Here is an 11,704-nt window from a genome sequence, read left to right as displayed (position 1 = left end):
TAAACTTTATTGAACACATACGTCATCAATTCTAAGCAACTAACAAGCTAAACTAATAAGCTTGTCTACAGCTCATAGACAGTGTTGTGCAAGTAGTTACAAGTTTTCAATTACTTTACAAATGACTGTTTCATTCAGATAATTAAGTAACTTTTGCTTTATTTTATTCCTCAGTTCTGGCTTTTATTTTGGTGTTTTCTGTGTCTCACTGTGGGACAAAGTTCATCTGTCATTGTCTTGATTTTTTATTGTTTTATCATATGCCTTTTTAATCTGTTTTTACTGGTAGCTGTATTTATTTATGTACATATTCACATATTTATACTGTCAGTTACTGTCAGATTTATTGTAGCGGAAGCTCCCAGTGTCTCAGTTCACTGCTCTGCCTGTGTCAGTGCAAATCTTGTGCGATTTGCATTGACACCCAGTTCAAGGTTCCGCTGGTGTCAGTGCTTCTGCTACCAACAAGCTTAAAACATATACTTATTTAATTTTTTTCGGAGCAGTTTCTCATGTCGGGGCTTCAATACAAGAGGGACATTACAGACGAGCAGTATGGAGGTATTTGGATGTTTTTTGGTGTGTCTCTTTGGACGAAGAAAAGTGAGCCCCGTTCGCAACCGTCATATGAACATGGAGTGCTGCACGGAGCCCCGCTGTAACTCCGAGAAGGCACGGAGGACTCTGAAAATTCTCCCAACCCTTAGTCGACATGAGGGTGAGTTGATAATGAGTGAAATTTGAATTTTGGGTGAACTATCCCTTTAATTTTAGGGATTAGTTTTTATGCCTTAGCTTTCATACTTTTTAAAAAATGTTTAATTACCCCCTGTGTTTCCTCATTACAAAGTAATAATAGTGTTTCCTCAGTTCGCTCTGGTTTTGAACAGCTCTCTGTCACGAAAGCACTGTGGGATGACGAGTGGGTGGTGGTATGTCTCTCATGTCTCTGCATATTTAAAGCACTTTGTGACAATTACTGTATGAAAAGTGCCATACAAATAAATTTGAGTAAATTTGACATGATTATCACAACACAACACAATAAAAGAGTTTTGTAATCGTGTGTAATTATATAAAAATGTTACCAAACTGTCTGAGCCGGTGGAGACAATAGTAGATTTAACTTTTGCTGTTGAACCGACTTGTTGCATCCTGAAGAAAAAAAACGAAGCTCGATATTATTCATATTTCACAGCAGCTCCGTCCTCTCCTGACTAATTACATAACATCCCACCAAAAAACGGAGCTGGCGAACGTCTTTCAGTGTTTTCCCGACTCCACCAGTGGATTTGTGGGAGTAGTTTCCTGCCGGTTGGAGGCTCACGATGCACAGGTCAACTCGTTTTCCATTCCTTTCCAACCGGTTGCTATGCAACTGCACGATCTGCACGACGCCTGAAGACCCAAAGTAAACAGGCTTTATTCTGAACTCAGAAAAAAACAACAACAACATGCAGAGCCAAAAGCGGCTGAAAGCTTCATTCAACAACAACACACCGGGTGCTTCAGACGCTGTGTCACATCCCCACAATTTTATCTGCTGGGAGGTCGACGGCGGTAAAACTTCTCAGGGTGTCGGGGAAAATTAGGTCTCAGCTAAAGTTCATGTGAAAGATGGCGTTCATATCAGCGCTCACAAACTGAGAACTTATCTGCATATAATTACATTAAAAGTGCCGACGTGGGCGTCTGTCTGTTGTTACAATAAATCAAAGTCGACATTTTAATGGAGTTTCCCTTTAGCTCTCATTCATCTTTAAACTTTTGTTTTAATCCTGGTGACAAGTTGATCACTTGTTTGTCCTCAGGCCATGTTCAAAACGCTTCACAAACATCCAAATATACAAAACTGCTCTTATTATTCCCTAAATCAGATTGCAATGAGCTTTAGTAGGCTAAATTTTGTTTTCCCATTGTCCTTTATTGTTTGTTGTGTTAGTTAGTTTTTTATTTTCCTGCTGCCTTTTAATTTCCCTTTTTGGGTTCTCCAGTCATTTTTTTGTTGTTTTGCTAAAGTTATCATTTGTTTATTTCTCTCCACTGTGTTTGCCTTTTAGTGTCGTACTGAAAACCTTCCCCTCGAAACCAGCATTTGAAAAGACTCTGGGCTCATACAGATGGAGATGAGTTTAGGAGGATCCGCAAAAGTTTTATATCGTATCAGCGTTTCATCCACATGGAGAACTGAAACACTATTTATTATTTTTGAAAACAGGTCCAGAGTGAACAAATCTCAAAACGCCACCTTTGCGTATACAACCAGTCCACAACGATGATGTCATAGCCCCATCTTCTCTTCTTATTAAATGTTGAAGATGCTGCAAAATTTTACTTTCTTAAGCCCTATTCACACGGGATTAGTTTTACCTGGGGACCTCAGGTAATTTGTAATAATTGCGGAGGACGTCTGTGATCTTAATCCCGTGCGAATGCGCCATGTCAGTAATTTGTAAAGTAAAAATTCCCCCGCAAATGACCTACTATATTTCACCAAAGACCGACGTCCCGTGGTAAAACTAGTCCCGTGCGAATCTGCATCTCAGTAATTGAGGGGCAATTGTTCTTCCCCGGTTGAAACCATACTGTACGGGTTGAAACATGGAGGCTTCGGTGGAGATTATGAGCGGCATTTTCGAAGGCGTTTTAGGTGCAAACACGGGCTCGTATCGGTGCTGGAGACCCATTTGAATAAACAGCTCAGATCCATAAAATGAGCGAAATTTAGGAGGATATTGAGATGGATGACATGCGGCTTTCAACAGTCTTAATACAAATGCCATGACGGCCCGTTATTGCGACAACAACTGCACTGTTGTGAAGTCACGTTGCTGCTTTGACATTTTATTTACATTTGCTTCGCACATGGATGTGACAACAGCGGACGTTACAACGTGCACAGCTTTGACGTCATATCGGAGCCTTAATGTCAGTAAATTCGAGTAAAATTACAGACTTCACTTATCCTGTGCGAATGCACCGCAAGAAACACAGAAGTGGGGGGGTAATTTACAAATTACCAGACGTCCCCAGGTAATAGGGCTTTAGTGTGAAAGATTCAGACTGAAGGTGTTATATTGTCAACACTGAACTTTACCTAATTAGCCTTGGTCACATTTTATACCATCAGTGTTGTGTTTACAATGTATAAAACCTTCACAACAAAAACATCCCATTAGTTTCTTCTAATAACTTTAACTGATACGTTTCAGTTTAACCAGGTCTAAACTGTTATCTCTGGGCGTCATGTGCTGCTCTCGAACCTGTGACATGACGGCTACTAGGCGTCTAATTTTATCCAGCAATCTGTTAATGTGCTCAGTGTGCATGTGTAAATTCCCTGTACGTGTCCCTGAATAAAACCAATTAACTTCATATCTTCCCTTTTTTTTCTTTTTTTAGAGGCTTTGAATGCTCACAGGTGCAAATGAATGAGAGTCATCTGATGCCGCTGAGAGCTCTCTCTCCAATTACGCTCCATTTCCTGCCCGAGTCTTGGCACTCGATGCTCGGCTGCAGCTTCCTGTTTCTCTCTTGAGTCTGAAAATGAAGAGAGGAGCTAAAATAAATCCAATGAAGAGCTCATCCAGAGTCACGCCGGAGGAAAAGCACAACATCTGTGCTGATGTGATGATGTTGTGATGATGCGTTTCCTGAGGACTTCGGTGACATCACAGCTAATTGGACTAATTGCTCAGAGGTCAGGTTACTGGAAAGCGCAGCTATCAGTCAATCAGTGCAACATGTGAGCTTATTGGTGAGGTTATTGATCACGTTAAGCTGCTTAGAGCTGCTGCAGGTGGAGACGAGAGGCGACAGGAGATAAAGAGGCAAGAGATTAGTTGTGTTGTTGTTTTCATTGCAGGACATGATTTCTAATGTCTGTATTGGGCTACTTTTTCAGATACTTTATCAAAGTTGTACAGTACTTTTATCAGAGGCTCTGCATCATAAACCACCAATATAGTTGGTGCAGCTCCTCAGGATAAGTGCTGCACTGTTTTAAAAGTGAAAACTGGAGAAATGTGTCACATTCACTTTGAAATAACTCTGTATCATCAAAATGTATAATCTTAACCCAACCCTGATCCTGAAGGGTTGAATTTAATTTTTTTATTTTATAATTATTTTCTGGTTAAGTTCCCTTTTCTCAGTCTTTAACCACGTCTTTCTCTTTGCCTGCTGAACCTGATCGTTTTAGTTTTTAAGTTTTATTTTCATTAATTTAATTGGCTAATTAATTAAATAAGTTTACATTAGGTTTATTTCCTTTAACCTTTAATTTCTCTCTTCCTGGCAGAAATATTGACACAGACTCAAAGGGACAACCTGATTATGTTTTGATGGTCAAAGGTCAAAGGTCACGAAGACCTTTTACCCTTTACTCAGGACCTCACATAATATTTTATTTGACTCTGGATGAAACTTGTTACTTGATGTAACTTGAATCCAATCTGAGCAGCAGTGGAGGCAGACAAGGCAAAGACTTTGCTTGTTTAATAAGAGCTGTCTAAATATTAATTGCCTTTTTATCTGCAGCAAAAGACACAAAATAAGAGAAAAACAGACACTGATTGGCAGTAAACACACCACAAATCGAGAGAAATCTGGATGAGAGGTTCAATGACTCCATAAAGACACAAATGAGAAAGTCTGGAGGTAAAAACAAGAAGTGAAACTTAAAACGTAAAACAATCTTAAAACAAATGAGATGAACTTACTTTCCTCTCTTTGTTTCTGGTTAATTCAGTGAAGTCGCTCTCAGTTTTCACCTGTGTTTCGTTTCCACAGCGGAGAGGACAGAGAGCAGTTGTTCTTCCTCCTCCTGTGTATTTGTTTTTTTTGTTTTTTTTACTTTGATTCAGTCTGTGACATCGCTCTGAGGTTTTTAACTTGCTCCCCTGAGCCCAGTTGTTGCTAAAACGCCTCCATCTGAGGATAAAGCTGTGGAACATCCATCTGGGTTCTCGCTCTGATGAAACTGTTACACAACAACAGACAGAAGCTTCTTCCACTCGAGCCGGGCCGCTGTATTTTTAGTTTTTTTATTTTATTTAGCCTATTTATTAATTTTATTCTTTCCCTCCATACTTGTGTTTAGACGTTCACTCCTGAGGCTGTTTGTGAAACGCTTTAATCAGATTCCACCTCAAATTACTCAGATCTTTGTGCGAGTGGTTATTTCTAGAAACAGAGTTTGAGGAGATGTTATCGGAGTGTGATATGACATGAGATGTGATGTTGGGAGGATGTTGGCAAGTTAAGAAGTGTTAGATTTTTTTTTTTTAGATTGGAAGAAAAAGCAGCAAGAGAGTTTTTCTTTTTATCACATTTATAAAAATAAAAAAAATAGGCCACTTTGAAAACTGTATCTGAGCCAAGGTAAATGAACTGTGTTTATATAGTAGAGTCTTATTCACACATGTATTCAGTCTTACAGTGTTCAGTGAGACATTAGGGGCAGTTGTGGGTTCAGTATCTCGTCATGGACGCTGTGACATGTGAATCAAACCTTTATGACTGCATGTGTTTCCTCTTTTCAGAAGGAAACAAGACCAAAACATTATGTGTTAACACTTTACAATAAGGGTCCCTTAATTAACATTAGTTAGTACATTATTAAGCATTAATTAACTGTTTACAGATACATTAACAATCATTATTATGTATTACTTAGGATTAGGAAACACATTAGTTAATGTAGCCTATTAGTAAGCAGTTCATTAATGTTTATTACTCAAAGTTAGTTAATAAATTATTAAGTAAAAATAAAAGTTGAATAATAATTAGTTATCATTATGTATGCATTACTCAGCATTAATAAACACATTAGTGTATATATAATGCTTAATAATGTACTAACTAATGTTAATGAAGGGACCCTTATTGTAAAGTGTTACCCATTATGTCTTTGTACCATTGATGTAAAGTTTTCAGTTTGCCCAGTTGAGTCAGTATCACCACCTAAATCCACATGACAGTGACTCCATGTTGTATTTTCAGGCTGTAGAAAACCAGACAATTTTTATTTGTTGCACACACATCAGTTATGTTTATATAATTTGACTTAGTCATTGTAGCTACACTCGTTCTTGAAAAAGGCCACAAATGATGTCAAGATTCATGTTTTTATTTCCTCCTCATTCTCCTCCAACGACGACACGACAAACAATCTTGATACACCGTGAAAACTGAAACATAAAAATCTAAGTGAGGCCAATGCAGCGCAAAATAATAAACAGAATACAGTCCCATTAGAAATAATCAAAATAATACACAGGCAAACAAAAGTATATTTACTGTGTGTGCCTCTAGAACATAGTGTAGTCTGTTTTCTTTTGTGACCAGGTGTCCGCCATGTATCCGGACTCTCTTTGCTCTTTGCGCACAGTTTCCTTCTACCCACAATTCCTCACAACAACAAAGTCATGTGACTGTACCTTTTCAAAATAAAATAGACCTCACATTGAAACTCTTTCTTTCTCTTTACTCTCTTATTTTTAATACTCTAAACTAAAATACAGATTTTAACCAACTGCACCTTCAATGATCTTTGTCTATTTGAGTTTACAAAACTCTGCTGTGACTCTGTTACAGTGAAGACAAACTCCAGCATGTAGAGGCTGAGTGAATGTGGTCTGGACTCTGTGGAGGAGAGTCATGGTTTCAGAGACGCTGTAGAAGGACAGAATACCTGCACTGTGATCCAGGTACACTCCTACTCTGGAGGACTGAGGACCTGAGACTGGAGTCTCAATGCTGTTGAAACAAAGTGCGTCTTCATCCCACTCTAATGCCCAAGATTTGTCACTACATCCAAACAAACTTTCATTACCTGCTCTGCTGGTGTTCTTGTATGCAACTGCTACATCACCTCCTCTTCTTCCTCCTCTCCACTCCACCTCCCAGTAACAACGTCCAGTCAGACTCTCTCTACTCAGGACCTGAAGATAATTGATGAATCTGTCTGGGTGACTATTAGACCGATTTCTGTTCATCCATGTAACTTTCCTGTTTCCCTCAGATAATGACAGATACTTTTGTGCTGTGTTTGGATCCAGTGTGATTTCCTGTGAATATCTTAAGAAGTCAGCTCTGGTCTTGGGCTCTGGTGGTGGTGACAGTAAAACATCCACTTCAGCCACTGTCAGTGAGATGTTTGTCCATGTGTCTCTCAGAAGGTCCTGTAGTTTGTCTCTGAGCTCTGACACAGCTGCTGTCACATCCTCAAAGTGTCTGAGGGGACGGATATCGATGCTGGATGAGTGTGTAGATGGACTGAGTGCTGACAGTGAGAGGTAGTTGTGTAGAAACTGGGTGTGATCCTCTGTGTGTGGCAGCAGCTTCAGCTCAGCGTCTTTCCTCTTCAGCTCAGTGATCTCCTGCTCCAGCTTCTTCTCAAGCTCTTTGACTCCACTCACTTGAGTTTCCTGCTGGGATCTGATCTGCTGCTTCAGCTCAGAGCTTCTTTTCTCCATCAGACGGATCAGCTGAGTGAAGGTCTTCTCACTGTCCTCCACTGTTTTATCAGCAGAGCCATTGATGGCCTCCACCTCCTGTTGAAGCACCTTCACATCTTTCTCTCTGTCCTGGATTCTCTGCTGGATTTTTTGTCGACTCAGCTCCAGCTCTCTCTGCCTCTCAGTCCTTTCTGCTGCAGCTGAGACTGTGTCGTGGCCTTTATGTTCATCCACAGAGCAGAGATAACAGATACACTTCTGATCAGTACGGCAGAACATCTTCAGTACCTCATCATGACGAGAGCAGATGTTCTCCTGCAGCTTCTTGGAGGGCTCCACCAGCTTGTGTTTCTTTAACTGAGCCACGTCGTAATGAAGTTGCAGGTGTTTTTCACAATAAGAGACCAGACAAACCAGACAGGACTTGACAGCTTTGAGTTTTCTCCCAGTGCAGAAATCACAGACCACATCTTCAGGTCCAGCATAGCAGTGATCATCAGGAGCAGCTTGGAGTCCAGTCTTCTTCAGCTCCTCCACCAAAGCTGCTAACATGGTGTTTTTCACCAGGACAGGCCTCGGTGTGAAGGTCTGCCTACACTCAGGGCAGCTGTAGATTTTCTTCCCATCCTCTTCGTCCCAGTGGGTTTTAATACAGTTGAAGCAGTAGCTGTGTCCACAGGGAAGAGCCACTGGATCCTTCAGTAGATCCAGACAGACTGAACAAGAGAAGGTCTCCTGGTCCAGATGAACTCCTTTCTGCGCCATTTCACTTCTCACAGACGATGACGACTGTCTGAGTTTCACGTGCTCAGAAGTGAAACTAGTTTGAGCTCTGATCTCAATGTGTCTCTGCAGTGAACGGAGCCAGTCAGCTCCTCCTCTTCACCACATGTTGGTTCCACCCATCTTCAAACTGTAGATCTGAAGGGGAGGGAACAAGGAAACACATGAACAGGGTGGACCTCAGTGTGTTTGAGAGCAGGAAGAAGAGGGAGGGGAGTAGGAGGAACAGTTTAATACTGTGTGTTTAACTTTTTAATCACAGTCCTGCTCATTTCTCACTTGTTATCAACTAATTTTCTGATCTTTTGGTTCAAGTTTTTATAATCAGCTCTTATGCTCTTCTAACAGATTGATTGAATGTTTTATAGGTTTACAATTCAAATACACTAAATGAAAATAAAGTAAATAATTACCATAGCATATGAAAGGTTTTATGAATATGCTATGTACCCACCCTTCAAATAAAGTGTTACCCTTTATTCTAATGTTTTCCATCATCTCTCATATGTGTAATCCTTGTTCTCTCACTAAATGACAAAGATCCTGTATCCTCGTGTCTAGAGAAGACCTTCAAAAGTAAACACAACGGAAATATGAGGCTACTCATTGATTCATATACTTAATATGGAGAAACATTTATTCACTTCACTTACATTCACAACATTCAAACAGTTTGTTTAACATGAATCTCAGATATGGAAAAGAAAATAATAAATCATCTTCTACAGTAATTGGAGATTATCATGAATCCAGGAGACCTTATTTATGGATGGATTTAAACAACAACATTTCATCTGACAAACACATCACTGTAAATGTAATTCTTGATTTTCTTTCGTGACACACTGAAAACAAAATATCCCAATAGCCCATACAATGTAAGATAAACAACAACAAACAAACAAAAATCAGTGTAAATGTGATTCTAGATTTCTTTGTTTCCACAGTGAGTATAAACCTCAGTGATAAAGGAAGGTCTGGTCGTTCCTCTGATAAGGCCCAAACAACAACACACAAACACATCAACACAAATATCCAACAAACATTTAGAGCTCAGAGAAGTTTCTGTTTTCAGGTGGAGAAATGTGAGTTCAGGTAAAGAAACATCATCATGAGCAGTGAGCTCCTCCACAGCTCCAGCTCCACCTCAACAAACTCAAACATCAACACAACAAGAAAATGACAACAAGAGGTCAAAGTCCCGCCCATAATGTTTGATTGACAGGTGATCTCTGTGCAGTGCAGAGACACAACAGCAATGAGCTTTTAGCAACAAACATGGATACTAAAGAATGTGATGAACTAATATACAGATTTTAACCAACTGCACCTTCAATGATCTTTGTCTATTTGAGTTTACACAACTCTGCTGTGTCGCCATAATAGAGATGATAAACTCCAGCATGTAGAGGCTGAGTGAATGTGGCCTGGACTCTGTGGAGGAGAGTCATGGTTTCAGAGACGCTGTAGAAGGACAGAATACCTGCTCTGTGATCCAGGTACACTCCTACTCTGGAGGACTGAGGACCTGAGACTGGAGTCTGGATGCTGTTGAACCAAAATGTGAAACTGTTGTTGGTAGGGTTATTATTCAACGCCCAAGATTTGTCATTACGTCCAAACCTACTTTCATCCCCTGATCTGCTGATATTCTTGTATGCAACTGCTACATCAACTCCTTTTCCTCTCCACTCCACCTCCCAGTAACAACGTCCAGTCAGACTCTCTCTACTCAGGACCTGACAATAAGAGAATCTGTCTGAGTGACTAGAATAAGACTGTGCGTTCATCGTTGCTGTTACTTTCCTGTTTCCCTCAGATAATAACAGCCACATGTTTGCTGTGTTTGGATCCAGTGTGATTTCCTGTGAATATCTTAAGAAGTCAGCTCTGGTCCTGGGCTCTGGTGGTGGTGACAGTAAAACATCCACTTCAGCCACTGTCAGTGAGATGTTTGTCCATGTGTCTTTCAGAAGGTCCTGTAGTTTGTCTCTGAGCTCTGACATAGCTGCTGTCACATCCTCAAAGTGTCTGAGAGGACGGATATCGATGCTGGATGAGTGTGTAGATGGACTGAGTGCTGACAGTGAGGGGTAGTTGTGTAGAAACTGGGTGTGATCCTCTGTGTGTGGCAGCAGCTTCAGCTCAGCGTCTTTCCTCTTCAGCTCAGTGATCTCCTTCTCCAGCTTCTTCTCAAGCTCTTTGACTCCACTCACTTGAGTTTCCTGCTGGGATCTGATCTGCTGCTTCAGCTCAGAGCTTCTTTTCTCCATGAGACGGATCAGCTGAGTGAAGGTCTTCTCACTGTCCTCCACTGCTTTATCAGCAGAGCCATTGATGGCCTCCACCTCCTGTTGAAGCACCTTCACATCTTTCTCTCTGTCCCGGATTCTCTGCTGGATTTTCTGTCGACTCAGCTCTAGCTCTCTCTGCCTCTCAGTCCTTTCTGTTGCAACTGAGACTGTGTCGTGGCCTTTATGTTCATCCACAAGGCAGACAAGACAAATACACTTCTGATCAGTGCGACAGAAAATCTTCAGTACCTCATCATGACGAGAGCAGATGTTCTCCTGGAGCTTCTTGGAGGGCTCCACCAGCTTGTGTTTCTTGAATGGAGCTGCTTCATGATGAGGCTGCAAGTGTTTCTCACAGTAGGAGGCCAGACATTGCAGACAGGACTTGACAGCTTTGAGTTTTCTCCCAGTGCAGAAATCACAGGCCACATCTTCAGGTCCAGCATAGCAGTGATCATCAGGAGCAGCTTGGAGTCCAGTCTTCTTCAGCTGCTCCACTAAAGCTGCTAACATGGTGTTTTTCACCAGAGGAGGCCTCGGTGTGAAGGTCTGCCTACACTCAGGACAGCTGTAGATTTTCTTCCCATCCTCTTCATCCCAGTGGGTTTTAATACAGTTGAAGCAGTAGCTGTGTCCACAGGGAAGAGCCACTGGATCCTTCAGTAGATCCAGACAGATGGAACAAGAGAAGGTCTCCTGGTCCAGATGAACTCCTTTCTGCGCCATTTCACCTCTCACAGACGACGACGACTGTCTGAGTTTCTGTTGCTCAGAAGTGAAACTAGTTTGAGCTCTGATCTCAACAACATGTGTCTCTGCAGTGAACGGGGCCTGTCAGCTCCTCCTTTTCGCCACATGTTGGTTCCACCCATCTTCAAACTGTAGATCTGAAGGGGAGGGAACAAGGAAACACATCAACAGGGTGGAGCTCACTGTGTTTGAGAGCAGGAAGAAGAGGGAGGGGATCAGGTTGGACTTTGATCCAGTAGGAGGAGCAGTTTATTGCTGTGTGTTTAACTTTTTAATCACAGTCCTGCTGATTTCTCACTTGTTATCAACTAATTTTCTGATCTTTTGGTTCAAGTTTTTATAATCAGCTCATATGCTCTTCTAACAGATTGATTGAATGTTTTATAGGTTTACAATTCAAATACACTAAATGAAAAT

The 11,704-nt window shown here is 41.1% G+C and overlaps 2 protein-coding genes across 2 annotated transcripts; both read right to left on the bottom strand.

The window, feature by feature from the left end:
* Positions 1–6,557: 6,557 nt before the first annotated feature.
* LOC310992746 (tripartite motif-containing protein 16-like) lies at positions 6,558–8,225 on the bottom strand (the record flags this gene model as incomplete). Its single annotated transcript, XM_083980905.1, has 1 exon — positions 6,558–8,225. One exon carries the CDS (start codon positions 8,223–8,225, stop codon positions 6,558–6,560), a length of 1,668 nt encoding a protein of 555 aa, XP_083837031.1.
* A 1,364-nt stretch (positions 8,226–9,589) lies between these two features.
* On the bottom strand, positions 9,590–11,263 carry LOC310992745 (tripartite motif-containing protein 16-like; the record flags this gene model as incomplete). The annotated part of the gene is made up of 1 exon (XM_083980904.1): positions 9,590–11,263. The coding sequence occupies one exon, from the start codon at positions 11,261–11,263 to the stop codon at positions 9,590–9,592; it is 1,674 nt and encodes a 557-aa protein (XP_083837030.1).
* Positions 11,264–11,704: the final 441 nt, after the last annotated feature.

This window comes from Trachurus trachurus, assembly GCF_905171665.1.
Source record: "Trachurus trachurus genome assembly, chromosome: 10".
Taxonomy (NCBI): Eukaryota; Metazoa; Chordata; class Actinopteri; order Carangiformes; family Carangidae; genus Trachurus; species Trachurus trachurus.
Note: the sequence above shows the minus strand (reverse complement) of the source record. Positions and strands in the feature narration are given on the sequence as shown.